Here is a 21,116-nt window from a genome sequence, read left to right as displayed (position 1 = left end):
ATGCACAGAGATAAACTCCAGTGCTCCGTGTGACTTACTTCCAGTCCTGACTGAACACCTGATTTTGTTTCTTTAACATCTCAGATGCACATCAGTGCGGCTGCAGCCAAACAACAAACACCGACCCTTCAGCTCAGCGCCCCCCCGCCCCCTCGGCTGAAATGGTTAAACCCCAGCAGTGAAAGGGGCATTGTCTGCGGGGGGGATCATGTGATCCCATCTCTCACAAAGGCCTCCCCGCCTTCAAAACTCCCGTTGCTCTGCAGGCGAGGGTTACTGAGCCCAAAAAACGTAAATAAAAGGAGGCAGGGGGCGGGGAAACGTCGGGCTGCCGTTCAAACGGCCGGCCCCGCCAATGGAGGGGGGTGGGGGGGTGGGTTACCATAGCAACAACAGGTCAGCCCAACACCACCTTAAGCTGATCGTAGACGACTACGATGAAGAGGAGAAGGAGGAGGAGGAGGAGGGGAGTGGGAGAGAATGCGTTATCAGGAGTTTTTAAATTAGAAGAAAAGCTAATGAGGTTTGGCAGCAGAGAATCTGCCGGTTTCTCTTCCTGCTGGAACACAAAGCTCAAACACACTAATGAATCCAATCTGCCCGCTCGGCCTGAATTCTTGTAAACAGTTATACAAGACCGGGTTTTGTGCGTTTTTCCTTTTTTCTGGGTGAAAATAAAAGATTATCTGCAAGTGTCGACGTCGCTCACTGACGCACTTCAGGAAATATTTGGACTCCTTTTCTATTTCCACTCAAGTGTTTCTGAAGCCAGACTGCACAGTCACTGAGTTTAATCCTCCTCTCTGGATTATACAGAAATAAATATAAACTAGCCACTTTATTAGGAACACCTTGCAATCTAAGGCAGTTCAGCTGTGTCGCAAAGTCTGCTTTTATATAGTAATCAGAGTGTTTGTTGGCTCTGTCTTTATGTTCATCAGCAGCATTTTTATTATAAATGTACAAACCCAGGCTAAAATGCCTCGAGTAAAGAAAAAAAAAACAAAAACAAGACTAAAATATCAGAAGGAGAACTGCTGAAAATATGATGAGATGAAATCAGAGGCAAAAATGTGATTTAACTTATAAAATTAGTAAAGATGGCTCAGGAAGTGTGCGTCAGGAAGTCAGACTGCAGTCGGCTGAGATGATGAGGACGAAGAACGTTCTTACCGTCTCTGCAGGTCTTGCCGTCCTCCAGCAGCTGGACTCCGGTGGCACAGGCGCACCGATAGAAAGGCCTGACAGGTGAGAGGAGGCAGAGGTGGGAGCATCCTCCATTGTTCAGGGAGCAGGGGGTGTTTACTACTGCCAAAAAAAAAAAAAAAAATACAGCAAAAATCAAGTTACAGCCTTCAAACTGCACTTTAACCTCAACTCGACACCATTCATGTCTTACATCAGACACAAAAGGAGAAACATCAGGTTTTCCTGGCTTAAAAATGGGCCTTTGGGTGGTCTGCATGTGTTACTTCACATTACAGAGGCAGTTTATAATCATAAATGGCAACAAACAAAAATCTTGTTTTAATCTTGAGTAAAATGAAAGCCCGATTAAAAAAGGGGTTAAAAATATTTTTAATATAGTTTTTATATAGTTTTTTTTTTCCATTTTCAGTATGCAGGAAACCACTGAACAGGTCATTGTTATGCACTGCATGAAACAGCAACCCCACAAAAAAATGTACACAACACATTTTATTATATTGGCAGTTACTAAATGAGGATCAAGCCCAAAAGGAAGCAGTCATCTCTGCAAATATCAACGTTTGAGCCACAATTTTAAACCTCTGTTAGCTAAAACTGAGACGTGTGCTGATTTCAGAATACTAATGAGGTTCCTGCACACTAACAGCCACCAACAGCCGTCAGTGCTGCTGTTTGCTTTGAATCAACAGTGTCGATGTGGTGTTTGCAGAAACCACAACACCTCGACCCTCTGTGTGCTTTTATTCTGAAAGGATCTTCTGGAGCTCTTTTTTTTTTCCTCTGAATAATCCTGAGTATAATAATGCACAAGAAGAACCCAACTGCGTTTCATATTCTTTATGAGCGAGCCAAGAAAAACATTTGTTCATTGATCCGATGATGTTTCCTGCAGCTGGAGCTTCACAGACTCCACATGTTGGATATTCTCACATCTGGATGGAGGATCCGTCTGTTCGACACCTGAAGGCTTCTCCACAGCCTGAAATAGGACCGTCTGATCACAGACTCAGTGAAGACTGAGGAAACATGCAGCTGTTAAACACATCTGCACAGAGGCCTTTCTTTTTTCTTCTGAAAGCTGCGGCTCAGGTTCTTACCTCCACAAACTAAAACGTCACTGAAAGAAAACGGGACTACACTGAAGCGCTCCATCAATGAAGCCCTTGAGGGGTGCGAGGAGGTTGTCTGGACTCACCGGTGGGTTGTCTCTTGAGGCTGAAGACGTGGATGTCCATAGGCGAGAAGATATTGGAGTGGACGACGCGCTGGCCAGCTCCAGTCTGCTTCCTGCATGAGTGGATGGAGTGGGTGGTCCAGTCAGTCCAGAAGAGCGTGTCCTCAAACAATGTGAGGGCGAACGGGTGCGGCAGCTGCCCTTTAACCACCACCTCCCTGAAAGCAAACATGTTATGGTTTTGAGTTAAACTCATGACGTCTGGCTTCAGAAATCCTAAAGGTGGCGCTGTGCGTACCTGTTGGAGCCGTCCAGGTTGGCGCGGTGGATGAAGCTGTGTTTAGCGTCGGCCCAGTACAGTTTCTGCTGGCTGTAGTCCAGCGTCAGCCCATTGGGCCAATAGATCTCCTTGTCAATGATCATGGAGCGATTCGCCCCGTCCATCCCCGCCCGCTCGATCTTCGGGATCTCGCCCCAGTCCGTCCAGTACATGAACCTGAGGACACACAAAGACGACCATCACAAACACAGAAACACGAATCAGGCTAGACGAGCTGTCCACGCACGAAGAGACGGGCAGCAGATCAACGAACGTCAACGTGAGCAAAGGACATCAATCAGCATCTGAACCACCCAGTTCTGGTCTCAGCAGGTCATATGTCCAGTCTGGGGATGCTCTGTGCAGCTGAGTCATTAGTTTACTCTAAAAAATTAGACTAATGAACATGGTGTATATTTAAGAGCTGTAACTGAGGCTGAGTGTAACTAACACATCTCTGAGTAGTTACCGCCTCCACGCAGCTCCTCGTATTCTACCAAGTCCTGCAGAACCATGCAGGTTAGCACTGCTGCCTTAGCCTGTAAATAAAAAGATGGATTTAGCCACCTGCTGGTTTAGACTTTGCATTTTAAAGCCTAAAGTATCCTGTCCTTCATATTTGGAGCCTAAATGTGTATCGAATTCTCACTTTGCAGCTAGCACAGTCCACAACCCATTTCTTTTATACAAAACACCAAACTGGCTCCAGATTTAAAGATTTGATTGATCAAAACATGAATTTCTGTCTGCAGCCCCACAGAAATGTTCACAGGCTCGAGTCCTCCAGTGAGTCCTTTCAAAGGTGACCGCGTGCCTGATACCATCAGGACTCCTCAGACTTCATTTAAGTGACGTCATCCTTTTGTCTTTCAGATGTCTTGTTTACCACTTTTGTTCACTTGCTTTTATTCTGTAATTAGTATTTCTGATTTATTGTTGGTCTCGGTTTTGCATTCTCTGAAGTCTGATATTTACTGCATCATCTTCCACTGCTGTCCACAAACTATTATCGGTTATTAATCTGTGCAGCAGCTTCTAAATAAACTACAGGCTCTTCATAATAAAGAGACAGGACAGCTCACTGCTTTCTAATAAACCGGATCCGTCACAGTACTCAACATTAAAATCAGTTAAAATAAACTCAGTTAAATTATTTCTCCTCCTCTGAGTTATGAGCAGTAAAAGCCAACAGAAGCTCGAAGCAGCCATCTGCAGGCACCGAGACATTTAAACTTTGGATGACAGGTTATTCCACATTAATCTAAAACTAAATATACTCTCCCGCCGTTAATGAAAATATGAAATAAATGCAGAAGTCTATATAACATTACAGAAAACCCTTCAGACATCTTATTACCTTCTGCAAAACTATTTTGCCCTGACGGACAGACAGACTGATATCGTGTTGCACGTCTCTGAAGAGTAAAGAACACATATACCAAATGTCATGGCTCAACTCCTTGTGGTTTTGGAGTCTACAGACTGGAAAGGTAAAACCTCACAGACAGACGCCTGGACGGACGGTATGACGATGACATCCTCCCGCTTTTTAATCGGGCAGGAGGATAAAAACACGACCATCTCAGACTCGCCTGAAGAAATTCCAGATGAAAGATAACTTTCTTAATACAATCAATTCCATCATCTATTGAACAGCTGAGGATCCTCAACGTCCCAGAAGTATCTGCATTCTCCATTCAGCCGAATCAGCTGAATGGTGCAGTATTCCTCAGGGTGACACGTGTACCAGATCCAAGTCAACTACGCTTTAGAAAGAGACTTTCCTGTAATATTGTATCATGAAACGTGTGATGGTGCTCGCCCACCTCAGCAGCACTGGTCTGAACACCAAGATAACCTTTACCCATCCCAAAGCTGAGAAACTCTTAAAAGTGCTACATTTGCTAGAAACTGATTAAATCATGAACAATACCCTCAGGTCCTGATTATGTAAACAGTTTCTTTTTAACTGACTAATCAATTGTTTGTTACAGCAGTTGGTGAAGTTTCAGATTTGAATGTTTAACAGGCAGCTTTGTGAAAGAAAAACAGTTTTAATTTGGTCTCCCGGAGTCCGAAAAACCACATTTTCCTCACATGAAGCGCACATGTGGAGGTGTTATGAGGAGGGCGGGGCTTCCTGCTGTGCAGTTAATTCTCCTCTTTGTTTGCCTTAATTACCATCACAGCTGGACAGCCCCTCTATCCTCCACCCAGATCCCACCTCTGTTGTCACCACCTCCCCTCACAGCCTCAGCACCTCCGGGGAGGATGGCGAGCGAACCAGACCTCTTTATCCCGAGATTTGGGGCCAAACTGAAATCGAACATCAGGCTGATGGAAAACTCACAGCTGGAATTAAAAGCTCAGATGTTTTAAAAGCTGGAACAGGAGCATCAAAGTCTTTGCAGACCGAGTTCGTACAGACCGAGGTCACGAGCAGCTCGTTTTACAGGGAAACAGAAAGTACATGCGAGCTTCCAGACAGCAGAGGGCGCTGCAAGAAGAAGCTAAAACAAAGCGGCGTTTTCTCTGCGATCGTCACACACGCGGAATTACGTTTCTGATTTCCAGCTCCATACTTACTTTGACCCCGTGGACCCTTTTCTGTCAGGACTTGTACAGTATATACACTACTCTCTCAGCCTTTGGGCCACATACATGAAATACTACAGTCATGCATTATGAGGTGTTTTCTTGATCGAATGATGAAAACAATCCCAATTATCAATCACTAGCTTGGCTGATTTTTCGCTTTCAGATTTCAGGATCCTGGTACGCTGACTAACTGGATATTTGGGATAGCGTTCAGTTTACTGTGAGTCACTACGATGACTAAACTGTCACACAGGTGAGCCATAAAAGGAAAGTACCCTCACATCCTGTAACTTCATGTTTCTGAATGAAAAACTGACCCAAAAATGGAGCTGCTGGGCCTCTCCACGTAACCCCATTCAGACAAGACAAAAGCCTGAACTGATAGCCTGCCCAGCAGCCTTTAAATGCAGCGGCTGGTTGGGTTTCACTGCAAACAAAGCAAAGCGGCAGCGACCAGATGAGCCGTTTGCTGTGACAGGCCGGCACCAAAGGGTTTCAGTATCTCTTCAAATGAAGAGCTGAGGCCTGAGACAGCACGAGCTGGAGCAGCAGGTAGGACTTTAGAGCTCTGAAACATTCAGGGTGTGTTTCTCCCTGTCTGAACAATGAGGCCCCGGCTGGGCAGAAAGGGGAGAAAAAAAAGCTCCAGTGAAATGCCGAGCACACAACACATCCCCTCACCACAAGAGCTGCATTGTGTTTGGTACCTGATGCATTAATCATCCCGCTTGAACCGAGTCCAGCTCTGCGTTCCACCGTGGATTTGAAGAACCAGTTTTCCTCAAAGACTGCGCTGCTGCAACACAATGAACCCGACTACAGAAACACTCACTTCTTTACTTCACCATAAAAACTTCATTACAAAACTCTTAAAATTTCCAGGTTTGAAGCCCCTCGTGAGCAGGTTAACGGGCTTGTTTTTGCCATCGTTTTTTTAAGCATCGGAGTGACTACAAGTCAGAAAGACAACTGTGACTTCTTCAGATCGCAAGCAACTCAATCCTTAATGCCCGAAAGCTATTTTACATCATTTTACTGTAAATAAAAGATGGATGTAGCTACCATGATATCACCAGGAGACGGGCTTCAAGCACTGCCCGTGCTGGCTTTCTGGAGCCACAAATGACCATATCTGGGTGTGAGGGTGGAGTGCTAAGCTAACACTGACTAGTTTGGTTATCAGTCTGCATTCACAGACTGTAGGGGAGCCTCACACAGACAGTCAGTGAAACTGGTGCTCAGTAACATCCAATTAAAATCCTGGAATTTCACCAAAACTGGAGCTCAGCCTTCTTGGGCGGTCTGTTAGTACAATGAACCCCCCAGCAGCCATTTTATTGGTCAGATAACTGGAGGATCTGTGAGTTTAGGTTTCTCAGAAATGCAGATCAATGCGGTGGAGGAATTTTATTATAACTTTATTATTCACTCTTCATTTTCATCAACAAAAACTAGTTCCAGGTTTGGCAGCAGATTTAAACCAGGAACTAAAAGTCCTTCAGAGGAGAATTACAGAGCGAACAATCAGCTACAGTCTGAGACATCCACTTCAAAATTTCATTGTGGTCACCATCGTTTAGTATTTGCCTCACATTAACGTACAGAAACAGCTTTCCAACACATCAGCTGACTAATCTGTCCCAGGCTTTAGACTGAGACGGAAACACAGATTAAGAAGAGGCTCAAAGAGCCTTTTAGGTCCTTCTGTTAATTCATTGGAAACATTCCAGGAGTTTATGGAGGTAAAAGCTCTGAGACGTTTCCCTGCTTTGAAACAAAGATCGTTGTGCTGGAGGACCTTTTAACCTTGAGAAGGTTCTGGAGCTTCATTCTTCACACCAAGAACTAGTTCAAATATAGGTACAAGATTTAGACCACAAAGTAAAACTGCCTCAGAGTTATGAAGAGTTCAATTATGGACCAATGAGCAACTCCAGAAGAATTTAAAAGCATCCACCTTAAAATTTTGTTGGTGTCATCATCGACTGGTATTGTCGCACGCAAAAACAAAAATTAAAAGCAGCTTCTTGACTCGTCCTCGTCGTGCTTTATTTTCTTTTATTTCTGGCCACCAACAACTATTTTAACACATTTTAGTTACTTGGAAAGTTCCCAAACTTTAGTCTATGCAAGAAAAATGTTGGAGGAACATTTAAGACTCAGAAAGTTTCCAGAAGTTTATTCTTGACACCAACTTCATCTTTGAATATTAGAAATGTTTTAAAACAAAAAATGGACCAACAAACATGCCCAGCTAGACTCTAAGGGCACCCACTTTGAAATGCTGTCAGGATCTTTATTATTATTATTATTACTATTATTGTTATTAGGGATTTTGGTACAACAGGATACTCAAAAACAGGTTTCTGAAGCACCTCTGTGGAGCTTCAGACTGAAGTGGAAACATAACAAAAGACTCAAAGTTCCTTGGAAAGTTCCTAAACATTCCTAAACCAGGAGGTCATGGATTAAAAGGAAGTGGACATTGCAAAATTAAAGGAACACTTTCCTTATTCTTTAAATCTTCAGAATAACTATAACCCATCACATGTGGAGGGAGTTCATCTGTCCACATACTGATGGCTGAGGTGTCCGACTCCCCTCTGCAGAAACATTTCCGTCTCTCGTCCATGACTGAGCGGAGCTGGCGCGATGCTGCTGCAGTACCTCCGTCTGGCTTAGTAACCGCTGGAAAACAAAACAGCTGCCGCGGCAACAATGGGCCTTTGTGAAAGGCACACAACCAAACAAAACAAGAGAAAACAGGGACGACTGCATCGGCGAAGGAGCCGCAGAGCTCGCTGCCGCCGAGCTAATGAGACGCACAGCGGGGACTGCGGCTGATTAAATCAGAAGCTGCTGTCGTCGTTTTACTGGAGCGTGATCACAGCTTTGTTCAACACTGCTCTTCATCCTGCCAAGTGTGCTCCTCGCTCATGTTGGGAGCGTCATGAATCAGACTGCATCCATGTTCAACATTTAAAACATCTTTCCCCGTGTTTCAGCCTCCGTCTGGACTCAAACTCTGCTTCCTCCTCCCAAACGAGGCCCTACGACCTTCAGCTGCCTCTGACTTCCTCTGTGATTGAATGTTTATTTATCCAAGCTTGGCTGCTCACCCCGAGCTGATTGGTTTAACATAAAATTAGGATTTTATTTATGCTCATGAGAAGTTGACACAAACAGAAAATCTGCACGAAGCAGCTCAAGCTTGGCTCAAAGCTTCAGTCGGTGTGTGGCGTCATTAATCTGCGTTTAAGCTGACTTTGGCCATCAAATCTTGACATTATCAGTTTTCTGAACATGCGGCTGGCTGCGGTGAGTTTGCAGAAGTGAGAAGAGGATGAAGGAAGATACTGAGCCGTTTTCAGCTTTAGTCACCAAAACCGGCTGATTTCTACCTGTAAACAGGCTGTAAAAACCACCTGTCCTCCTTCAGTGATTTTAGCACATTTTTTCTCACCTCAGGATTTTAAACATGTCAGGTAACAACTGTCACATACTAAATGCTTTTTATTGCCACTGTCTGAACAGATTTGACTTTAACTTAAAAACTGAGACGTTCCTCGGCGTTCTGGCTGTTTAACAGTCTGCACTCATATCTTTGTACAGGACTCGGGACAAATTCTCCACTAAAATCCAAAAGGATGTGACGTGATGGTCTCTTCTGCTCCCATCAGCATCAACAGTGAGCAACACGAGCTAGCTGTAACTGAGCTACACAGCATGTATCCAACATTAATTTGTTGTCTTCACACTGACACTCAGGTGTACAGTATAAACTCTGCTCTGGAGCTCCTTTAAATGATTCAAAATGCTCCAAAACAACTAAAAGAAAAACAGATGAACTTGCACTCTCATAGTTTTCTATTGTTCACATCCAGATGAGGCTTCAGAGCCAAAGGCAGAGCAAACACTTGTTGGCAGGGAACTCCAATAACCTGGTTTCATCAGACAAACAACTCAAAAACAAACCAGACAAAAACAAGAGTCGAGCTCGGAGTGAAGTATCGGAGAGGGATCAGCCTCCTGCATGTGCCAGCGGCTCGGTGAGACTTTTATCTCCAACACAGCGGTGGATCAAACAGCGAGCGGGAAGAGTTTCCATGAATAGAAACCCAAGAGAGAAGAGAAGGGAAGACGGCGAGAGGCAGCGCGCCGGGCCTGAATTTAAATAAAACTAATGAATACATTACAGGCCTCTTTTATCTGCATCCTAATGGATTTACATCCTAATCCAACCGCTCCCAAGAGGAAGACGCCGGCACCATCAGGAGAGGAAGAAAGCCGCTGAAGGACAGGAAGAGGAGCGTGCGCTGAACGTGACGGCGTCGAGGCCGCAACCTTCAGCAGTGGATGAGGATCAGCAGGTGGAAGCTGCTCATCATCAAGCTGCAGGTTATTCTGAAGAAGTTTGAAGGCACCAGAAAAACTTTTTTTAATCTGACACAATCTGCATCATCGAATCTTTTTACAGACGCTGAATCCAAACAACCCTTTTTTGATATTTTCTTAAGAATAGAGACGATTTCTTTTTTATTTCAGTTTATTTTAAGTTTGACATGCATCTGTAAAGATATGATGCCCAAAGTCTAGTTTTCACTCCTCTCACAACGGTAAAGACTTCTTTTATGGTCACATTCTGATGTTTGGGGGTCTTTAGGTGTCGGTGCCCTGACGCAGCAGAGGGCGGCAATAATGGCTGCTACTCCCACAAACTCTGCGGTAAACTCACAGGTTTATCAGCCGGAGACCACGGTCAGGACCTTTGTGTTTTACACTTCACCTTTTTCTACTTCCGCCTTCACTTGCTGGTTAGGGTTAGGAAGGGCTCGTGGTTTAGGTTTAGGCCACAGCGGTAACCTTGAACACTGGAACGTGACGAGGTCCAAGGGCAGAAGTGAATGGCCAGACACTGAAAAACTGAATCCAAACATGGCTACCTGTTAAGATGATGTGAGGACAATTCAAAAATTGTCTATTTTTGACTTTTAACACTGACTTTAACAAAAATTAAACCATGCAGCAAACACTGGGTCCTTGATGTTACTTTGACCACCGCGAGCACATCTCAGCCACACGACACCCTCCAAAACGCAGCGTCCTCACCAAGAGGACAACGAACCACCTCGCTAAAAAACTGCTGAGTGATGACCACAAAGAGCCTCAAGTGTTGACGCGACCCCCTCAGAATGTCCTGGCCTAAAGAGGAAGGACCTAAAACAGCCTGTTTCAGACAGACAGGCTGCACCAACAAACTGTAGATACATAATAAGATAATGCAGGATTTTTTTTAAAATTATGAATCACACGAAGCTTCAAGAATACAAACAATGATCTGGAAATGAGTAAATTAGGGCATTATATGACTGCAGAAGCATCAGATCCTTTTGTCTCTGTGCTCTCGGATTAAAAGGACAGCTATAACACAAACCTGGACTATTTGTAAAAGCTGCTGACTCACCACCCCTTCTCCCAAACCTCCTTCAGACGAACTGAAGACCATTGTGAACCCTGGGATCAACTTTGAATCAAACCACCAACTACATCCTGACATTTTAGGCCTCCAAGCTGCAATCTGCTGGACCTGAAACCAGCCAGACGGTCAGACTCACCCTCGTTCTGGATCTAGGGCGATGGCTCTCGGCTGGTCCAGCTCCTGCCAGAACAGAACCTTCCTCAAAGATCCGTCCAGCTCGGCCACCTCGATCCGATTGGTTTCCGAGTCCGTCCAGTAAAGTTTACTCCCTAACCAATCACACGCCAGTCCATCCGGGGAGGCCAGACCCGATACCACCGTCTCCACCATGCTAGCCCCTGACTGATTAAAGAAGGTACGTTTGATGGCCTCCTCGCTCACGTCGCTCCAATAGATAAGGCCCTTGGAGAAGACGTAGTCCACAGCAGCGGCGTCCTCCAAGCCTCCAACCACCACTGTGGCGTTGGCCTTCTCATGCGCCACATCCACGAGCCGAAGGTCCCGCCGATTTGCATACAGTAGTAGAGGCTCACCTGGAAGAGACATAAATATCATCAGGATTGCAGAAAAAAAATAAATAAATAAAACAGTAAATTTATTAAAAATATCACAGTTAAACAAAATCATACAATAATCATAATTTAACCAGCAGTTTCACAACATAAAGCCTTCTGAACCTCTACTGTTTGCATGTAGACAACAAATACGTGTTAGAAAGCAGCAGCCACACTTCTGATGGGTTACTGGGTTTTATAACGGGGTCGCTCAGAACTATTTTCCCACTTTTCTGTCAACACAATGCTGGTGCGTAATCTAGAACTGGTTCTGACTGGTCCCGACTGGTCCCAGTGCCAAATACCAGGCACTCACTGGGCTCAAAATTGGAACCACTAACATCAGTGACTGTGGAATAAAGAAATTAATCATTGGTTGGCAGCCAGACATTATCTACACTATGACTTGCTTCCCATGGAAATTATCCAAACTTCATCTAGCAATGCGACAATCATTTTTTAACCTGTCAAAATGTAGGTTGGTTCTCAAGCAGCACCACCACCACTATGGACCTGAATCTGGAAGAGAGACATTCCCAGTGTCAAATGTAGAACTGGTTCCACACATTTCCACCAAAAACAGGCTGGCATCGATGCTAAAACCGTAGCACCAGCACAACACCAACCAAACTGCGGAGCCCAGAAGTTGACTGACATTAGTGGCTACATAGGATCTACTGCAAGAACTTCACCAGTGTCTGGCAGACCGAGCCCACACACTTGGTCTGCCATGAAATCCGGGCTAGCACTGCTCTATGATAATCAGTTCCTGAACCTGTTTAAATGTGGGCCGATTCTCAAAGGCACTTTTTCCACCGACCGGGTGCCATTCAGCAGTTTATCCACAGCAAGCACACTCGGCCAAAAAACGGGTTCAACTCGGGTCCCACAAGCTAGCTGGTCTCAAACCAAGAACACGTGACAAAAGCGGCAGAAGGGCATGACTCTGCTGTCTCAACGTAAAGTTTTCTACCACTAGTTCAATGCATGGTGTGCATTACAGGAGAAAAGCAAGTTGATTTTCACGGCTGTGAATTAGGTTGGGCTCCAAGGCTGAACTTGCTGCTTTGTATCAGTTCATATCACAGATAAAAGGACACAAAGTGCGTACTTGTCGTCTTGCTCTAATCGCTGTCTGTGTTTCCCTCTGTGCTGCACACAGATGCTGCAGTACTTTGGTTTGGACCGTAAATTATGTTTGCAGCACACCACAAGCACCGGCACCTCGGCGGTAAAAAAAAGCATTAAGGCAGAACCAGCTTGGTACCAGCAGCAGAAGAAGTGTTTCCACCACAGTGGTGGAAATAAGGTCCAATAAGAAAGCACTATCAATATCATCAGCACCATGGTTAAGGCCCGCCATCTTGTCTGCAGGCATGCGCCCCCCCCCCCCCCCCCAGTGCAGTCCGAGCGCGACACTACGTGCTGATGAGGAGCCAGGGACTCGCAGCGGCATCCTGGCTCCGAGCCCAACCCACAATCTGACACATCGAGGCGACCATGAGTCCCACGGCGCCCGCTGCCTGCCGGCCTGTTTTCACTCTACTGGGGGGGTGGGGGGGTGGGGATTTCCTTCTCCAAATATTTACTGAACCAAGACATCAAAACCTCAATCTCAGGTCCCTCCAGGCTGCTTACAAGCCGAACTGTGCCAGGAGGAAACATGAGGAAATCTGACTCTCGGGACTCGCTGACTGCACACAGAGCTGATGTTTACCTCCATTAATCTGCTGAGCATGTCTTCACTGACTGACTGCTCTACAAATAGAGACACATGTACAACATCAGAGCCTAAAATATTCAAGACAGCGTGGATGCGATTGAAAGCTGCAGGTACTAAATGGACAGAGTTGTTTTTTTAAAGCAGCCATTTGTGAGGTGAAGATGAAACTCTGAGCCTCAAATTTCAATCTGACAAGTTTGAGGAGTCATCCCAGCAACGGAAAACTGCAAAGCTCAGGAATACAGGGAATATGGGCAAAAAGCTCCAAACAGCTGAAGAATGGTCAGTGTGAGTCTGGCAGATCTTAGAGGACAGAAAAGGTGAATACTGGAATTTTTATTGATTTAATGGTGGAATAAATGACTAATCATTCAACTTTTTTTCTTAACCTCACTTTAGTAATAAATTAATTATTGGTCATTTTCTCAGACGTGACGCTTCTTCTTTGTTGTCTATGATAGCAAACTGAATCAATTTTCAGGCTAAAAGCAAATCAATTAATCAAGAAAAAAAAAAATCAGCATATTGATCAGAAATGATCAGCGATAACAGGGCGACTGTTGTGATTTATATAAATTAAATTTTATTGAATTTCTGGCCTGTTTTATATCTCTCAATCCTTCTTATATCTCACTAATTGAAAACAACTTTTAATCTGTTGATGGAAAAATGAAGTTCAACAGGAAAATAAAGCTTCCTTATTCCAGGGGTCGCCACGGCTGCAGCTCCGCATGTCTGAGTTGGCAGATTTTGAGGAAATAATCAGAAGATCAAAACAAAATTAGCCAACGAAAGCACAAACAAAATCCTTCATTTTCAGCTTGTGTGACGATCAGAGTTGTGACTGAAGGTTTGGGTTGACCGCAAAGATTTTTAAGTTTCACACTGGGCGGTCTGAAGTCTGGGAATGGTTGGTTTACAGTGAAGAGGCAAAAAACTGCAAATAAGTTCTCCTGATGGCAGAAAAACATAAACGTGATCTATCAGCCTGCTGGTGGGGTCCACACACTGAACAGACTCTCATAGGTCCTGTTTTCTGATCAGTTATCATCACAACACTGTTTGCCTGACTGATCACAGAAACATTACTGTATTATTATTATTTTAGTCTAACTCAGCAAAGAGCATCTGCACACCGGAGACACCTGCGAGCATTTTATTTACTCCGTTTGTCCTGCGTTCATATTCTGATTAAAGTAAACCTGAGAGCAAACTGATCATTAATCAATAAGGGGATTGATGCAGAACCTGTACTGTAAGCAGTATGACTGCAACGATTCATCGACATCGACTACAAAAATTAGTGGACATGGAATTTTAATGTTGACACGTCATATTCTAAAGCCACGTATGTTAATTTCTAACTGTAATAGACCACAGGAAGGTATGGGGGGCAGCGGGGCACCCTGGAGCTGTGACGTCAGTGTGTCGCTGATACCTGTTAATGTGTGAAGGACAACAGGAGCAACTGCGATGGCTCCTGTTTGTTTTTCCTCACATTAATATCAGCGTTCATTCTGAATAATAAACCTCTGCATGAACTCATCTGTAAACTTTTCAGCTGTTTTGGACAGAAAAATATTTTTGATTTAATTTGAAGCTTTATTTGAACTTTAATTGTGTTATTTTAATTGTGAAAAGAGACAACAAGGTGATGTTAACAGGTGGGCAGGCTTCAACAGGTGAGGGAAGACTGGAATAATCCTTGACTAATCTATAAAATAATTAATTATTCGACTATGAAAATAGTCGAATAATTAACCTGGTAACCTGGTAACCTGTGACGGTGCTGGTAGGTCACACCCGGCAGTCTGTGGGATTAGTTCAGGTTAATCCGGGTTTATATAAACTCAGTTCTTGTGCTGAGAGCAGCGTGAACAAAAAAACAGTTTCTATTTTATTCATATTTTTATTCTTGTTCTTTAATTCTTGTTAAAGTAAGAGTTAATGTTAGATTCATGTTGTGGTCTCATGCCCTTTATAGTGAATGCTGGACTGTAACTCCTGCTGTATTTCTTGATCAAATATGTAAAAAAAAAAAAAATTGGATTTTTATAGCAGATCTTTCTAAAACAGGTCACTTTAGATTCCTGTTTTGAACTATTCTTCTTTTATAGTCAGTATTTAACTTTAATTACTGCCATAATCTGAGTTTAAATCAGCATTTTTACTGTTTCGCTGTTATTAACTTTTTATTTCAATCTCGTTTATGTCAATCTTTTACATTCCTGATATAAAACCATGTAACCATTGTTTATTATTCCAGACTCGGTTCATAGAAAGAAACAGGATAAAAACTAAATACACACAATCAGCTTCACACAGTTTAACTACAGCAGCGTCTCCACAGTCACACTGATGACATCATCATCACTGTGGAGACAAACCTTAGATCTGCTATCAGCGCTGCACTTTTGATTCTTACTGTAATCTGAATTTAACTGAATCGTTAAAGATGCAGAAATGTTTTTTTCTCAGAAATATTAACTTTACATTCCTGCTCTGTGTCTTTTTGTTCTGAACATACAGCCTATCACAGCAGTTACTGTCATTACTGTTACTTCAGCTGCTGCAAAACAATTTCCCAAATATGATATAAAGAAAGTTTCGCTCATCTTTATCTGATTAGTTTTAGTTACACTCAAATTTCTAATGTAATTGATCAAAAAAAATAAATAAATAAATAAAAATAAGAGAAAATGTGAATAAAAGATTAATCTGATGTTTAAAATGTTTTGCTTTCCACGTGTTTAATAAATCTCATTATTTAAACTGTGTAATGAATCTGACGTAATCACCGTGCCCCGGGTGATTTTTTTTAAAGCTATTACTGTATATTTGTTTTGTTTTGTTTTTTTACACTTTTAGCTATTTTTACTTAATAAATATGAAGCTGTCACTAACCTATAAATTTTTTCTTTACATGCTTTAAATGTGCATTTTAATGTTTTATGACATTTATATTCTGGATCGTTTCTGGACATCATCCTGAATCCCTGTGACCGTGATGATTGCATGGATGATACAGTAACTGCGAAATGTGCTGAACAAAGTGCTCTGTTCAATCCTTTTGACGGCGTTAATACGGTTTCTCTGAACTGTAGGAGTCTTTGCTGTAATCCAAATTTAACTGAACATGTTTAATGTCAAACATGCCTCAATAAATGCATCTTTGTTCAGCAAATGTTTGTGCAGAGCTCCTGTTTTTACATCCTGGCAGTTAAATCTCAGCTTTTTTACAGTTTTATTGTTTCTTTGCTGTCAAATTTGTGCCAATAATCCCCGTTCTGACAGATGTGTCCAGCTGTGTTTAGTGTAACATTTTATTGACCTTTGCCTTCTGTTATCTTCTGTCCACGAGCCTGAGTATAAATAAAGTTATTTTTCCATGCAGATGGTTTATTAGCCGTTAGCTCCCTGATGCTAACTCCCTAGCATTTGTTATGCTAACTGCTGCTGATCCCGAAGCAGCCTGTTTTTAAGTTACAAAACACATCCAGGAGCTGCAAACTGCGGCAAATTCGCACACCCGGGGCAAACGGGTGCACTCGGAGGGAAACTGGCGGTGCTATGAAGAGTCTCCGGCGGGGAATTTTCCAGCTATCATGGGCAGTTTGTGGTTTCTCCTCCGGGAGCAGCAGGCTAAGCTAGCTCGCTCCACTCGGGAGAAATCCGACCCGGAGGCCAAGCAACAAACATCCAGAGAAAAAGCTCCCCCGGGCTGCTAACTGCACTTTTACGCGGCTTTTAAACGAGGGGACGTGTGAGTAAAAGTCCCAGCACGGGCACAAACTCACCTCGTATGAGAAAACAAAAACTACACAACAACAGACTCCGCAGCGCGACACCCATCTTTCTCCCGATTCTCGGCCCAGCCGCGGCGTCTCCTCAGCGGAGTATTCCCATCGCTGCGGCCGCTTCCTTGGCACGAAAAAGCGGATTTCCCAGAATATTCAGGTCGACGTTCAGCTCCGGTTCGCGTTACACCGTCCCCGCTTCCATCCCGGCTGGCTGCTCGCTGACTGCGTCGGATAAACTCTCGGTGTCTCACATTGTCCTGCAGGAGAGCCGTCGTCTCCTTCCGCTGTGAGGAAGCTGCTCCCCCCCTCTCCAGCCTCCACCTCCACCGCCACCTCGCTGCCCGGCTCTATTGTTGTTCCGCCTCACAGTCGCAGGTACACACAGGGCACGGAAACGTCCTCAGAACCGATCCCGAACTCCCGCACACGTCCCCACGCGTCCCCACACACACGCGTTCACCTCCACATTCCTGCGGGACTACTTTATCACACTAACAGGGGCCCCTCAGCGGAGGGCCCCATAGCATCCAGCTGCAGGGGCGTTTCCAGCGGTTTAAACTGGGGTGGCACAAGCACAGGTGGTGGTGGTGGTGTGTGTGTGTGTGTGTGTGTGTGTGTGGGGGGGGGGGGGGGGGGGGGGGGGGGGGTTCCTCTTTTTGTAAAAAAAAAAAAAAGATTCATTACGTGAAGCCTTTAATCACCTTTGTATTCAATACCCACATCACAATATGAGATCTTAAAAATGTAACTGATATAAGGCCAGTAAAACTAAGAAGAAAGCATCTTTAATTCTTCTTTTTCCACTTTTATTGTAATTTGTTCTCCAGAAAAAGACAGAAAACCAAATAAACACAGTTAACAATGACTCGGACTCTGGGAATCATTAAAACTCTGTAGTCAACATCTGATATTGTAAATAAACCTGCATCATGTGATAGATTTGACAGTGTTTTTTTGTTCTTTATCCTCTTTAGCATTTTATTATTATTATTATTATTAATTTAAGATTTTTACGCTTTTTACTGACTATGAAGTCTAATTTCAGCTTTTCTCAATTTCTTTGCATACTTTGATGCTTTCATGTTTTATTTTTCTATTTTTAATTTGCATGTTAATGTTTTCTGTCTTGGAGACAAAGTCAGAGAGGCAAGGCTGAGATAGTTTGGGCATGTGCAGAGGAGGGAGAGTGAATATACTGGGCAAAGGATACTGAAGATGGAGCTGCCAGGCAGGAGGAAGAGAAGATCTCAGAGGATGCAGTGAAGGCAGGCATGCAGAGGGATGGTGTGACAGAGGAGGATGCTGGGATAGGGGGAGATAGAGGCAGCTGTGGCGACTGTTAAAGGCCAGTAAAGAAGATTTTAATGTTTCATGCCTCATGTCTGTGATTTTAATAATAAAACATTAGCCTCAGTTTCAGGTGTCAAAAAGTCTGAAAATAGATGATGATGGCAGAGTTTGCAAAAACTTTCACAGGGGGAAAGTTCACTGAGGAGGAAAGGCCACACATTACAGAGAGTTCAGGTCCCATCTCAGAGTCACAACTTTTCTAAAACATTTTGCTGGTTGTGTGTTTAATAAAGTGTGGATGTATCTGTGGGAAATGTGGAAGTGAAAACACTGCTGAAAGTGTCAAACAAGGTGAACCGGACGCACACAGCCAGCAAAAAAGGGAAGAGTGTCTAATTTACAGTTTTTAAGAGTTTAATCATCACCATAGTCTCGGGATTATGAGGTCATTTTTAAGCACATTAACTATCACATACCTGATCATGTGCCTGTCACGAACTCACCATCATCCATCCCACCTTTTGACACGACTGGAGACTAAAAACATCGGTGACCAAGTTCACAGGTTTGAGTCCAAATTTGGTGCTTTTTGATTATTTTCCCAATATTTTAGATTCCTCATAACTTCGTGATTACAGCAGATTTCCATGTCAAATGTTCAGGGCTGAAAAACACATTTAAGCTCTGTTAACTGCAGCCAGCATCAGTATCACAGGATATAATAACTTGAATAAACTGCACCTATTTAAGGCTATGATGTAGACGTGGAGGAACAGAAACAAGCACTGCTACCCTGAATATTTGATCTGTTTGCTGATAATTCAGTTAAGGAGATTTTAAAAAGTGAATTTTGGCTAAACCTTCAAGGCTCACATCAGGATGTGGCTGCTCAGAGCAGGTCAGAGCAAACCAAAGGTCTCATTTTCAGCTACATTTGATACCAGGCTGATCTTCTAGCTGTGAGCTAGAAGAAGTTAAAGCTCCTGTTGTAAAGCTAAATACTAAAGCAGCATTTGTAGCATAAAGAACAGCTTTATGCTACAAATGCTCAGGCTGTGACCTCGATCAGGGTCATTTTAAATAGAACAGGGAAGTTCATGATGCCTTCTTGTTACATGTGTATGACGGGTGAATATGATTGCTTAGCTTATATGTTTGTTATGGCCTTGATGAAGGCCACGGGCTGAAACACAAATGTCTTGGCTTATTTTGTTGATGTTTTTGTGATATATTGAAAAACATTGTAAGAATTTCATAAGTTTCAAACACTCAAACGTGCACAGAGAGTCTTTGCAGTGCTGACCACAGATCCTTGAAGGGCAGATTTGGCGGGTTTCCTGCCAAATGTTCCTTTGATGATCTCTGAGCCTCTCAGTCATCGTGTGACACGGTGCTCCATCACACTGGAAGATGCACATATTGTCACCGAGCTGCTGCTGCTGGATCGATGGAAGAAGTTTGAGAATGTTTCTTCAGTCAGAAGCTCACAAACTGCGATGAGCTTGGAGCTCTGAGTGAATCAGCACCAATCAGGACCAGAAACTGATATCCAGCATGAAGACGGGTCAACACTGTAAATGCTGATTATTTGTATACATTTGTTTTATTGTTTTTATTTCCAATGAAGTCTTTGAAACTTATGAAACGCCTATGATTGTTCTTCACTAAACCTCAGAAACATCTAAACAAAAAAATGAATCAGCAAAGTGTTTGAAACATTAACACTTTTAGCCTTAACTGTACAAGAAGTGTAATATAATCATTTTCGTGCACAAATATGATTGGCTAAAAGGTATAAAAACTCTAAATTTTGAGGAATTGGTACACATGTCTCAACAGTTTGATTCATCAGCCTGAACCAAAGTTCTGACCAACGATGGAGCTCCACTGGCCTCCACCAAAGGACGAGAGGCTGCAGAGGGAGCAGCACGTCAGCTGGAGCTGACCGAGGACAGCATCAGCCAAAGAGTCTCCTGAGCTTCACGAGCATCTGCAACAAGGATCAGCTCTGTTTGGAGTTCCTGGCTCCATTCGTCAGTCAGCCGTTCAGAATCAGAACATTAGACTGCTGTTAATCCACATCAGTCATCTCACTGCTGCAGCTCATTCAAACTGTGATCATTATTGGTTTTCATTGATCATTATGGAATAAAAACAAAACCAGATTTAGTCTTCAGACTGTGACATTGACCTAAACAGTTCATGTGGATATCTGCTGTACTGATGATGATATGAGGGATCAAAAATGCTGGAAAATTAATTCAAAAGCGCCAAATTTGGAGCCAAAACTTTGATGGCCTGCAAACATGAGAATATTTAAAGTATGAAGGTAAAATTTATCACTGCTCCATTAACTATACTAAAGTTATTGTGAGAGGGTCAGGTGGAAGCTTATCTCAGATTTATGATTATATTTAACCTGCAGTTTGGTTAATAAGAATCAGCAATAATCATGATTACTGAACACACTTTAAATTTGTATTTAATTTGGTAACGATGGTTTAGATTAAACTTAAGGTTAGTTTTGATTATTTGATGGGGTTGTATAAAATCAATCAGCAGACTCAGAAACGGCTCAAAAATCAACATTTTTTAATCCTTACAAGAACAAAACATCAAAGTTCAAACTTATGCAAAAGCATCACTTCACAAAACAAGACCAAACTATTACCATCCATGTAATTATTGATTAGACAAAGTAAAAATCAGAGCAGTATCGGTGCAGCTTCAGTTCATCAGGCTGCTGCTGCCGCCACCTGGTGGTGAAGTGACGCTGCAGCAGCCTCGTGTTAGGCTGCACATCCAGTGCAATACAAACGTCGTTATAGGAAAATAGTGTGCGGCGAGTGTCCTCTTACTTATGAAAAACAATCAGCAGATCATATTCATTAAAAAAAGAACACAGGATACAATAGTGCATCGATTTTCAAAGGATTGCATCCACTGTCTGAATCTTTATCCACGTGTGAG

At 43.2% G+C, this 21,116-nt stretch overlaps 1 protein-coding gene across 7 annotated transcripts in view; it reads right to left on the bottom strand.

Moving 5' to 3' along the window:
• lrp6 (low density lipoprotein receptor-related protein 6) overlaps positions 1-17,130 on the bottom strand; it is a 34,759-nt gene extending 17,629 nt beyond the window's left edge. For 4 of the 7 annotated variants that reach the window (XM_030719835.1, XM_030719837.1, XM_030719838.1 and 1 more), the window contains exons 1-5: positions 16,854-17,130; positions 10,916-11,312; positions 2,682-2,879; positions 2,405-2,601; positions 1,174-1,308 (exon numbers count right to left, since the gene is read on the bottom strand). In XM_030719835.1, coding sequence (XP_030575695.1) covers positions 1,174-1,308; positions 2,405-2,601; positions 2,682-2,879; positions 10,916-11,312; positions 16,854-16,908 — 982 coding nt within the window. In that variant the 5' untranslated portion in view covers positions 16,909-17,130. The remainder of the gene's footprint in view (positions 1-1,173; positions 1,309-2,404; positions 2,602-2,681; positions 2,880-10,915; positions 11,313-16,853) is intronic. The other 3 variants (XM_030719836.1, XM_030719839.1, XM_030719841.1) reach the window with 1 other exon arrangement.
• Between the last annotated feature and the right edge of the window lie 3,986 nt (positions 17,131-21,116).

This window comes from Archocentrus centrarchus, chromosome 23, assembly GCF_007364275.1.
Source record: "Archocentrus centrarchus isolate MPI-CPG fArcCen1 chromosome 23, fArcCen1, whole genome shotgun sequence".
Lineage (NCBI taxonomy): Eukaryota > Metazoa > Chordata > Actinopteri > Cichliformes > Cichlidae > Archocentrus > Archocentrus centrarchus.
Note: the sequence above shows the minus strand (reverse complement) of the source record. Positions and strands in the feature narration are given on the sequence as shown.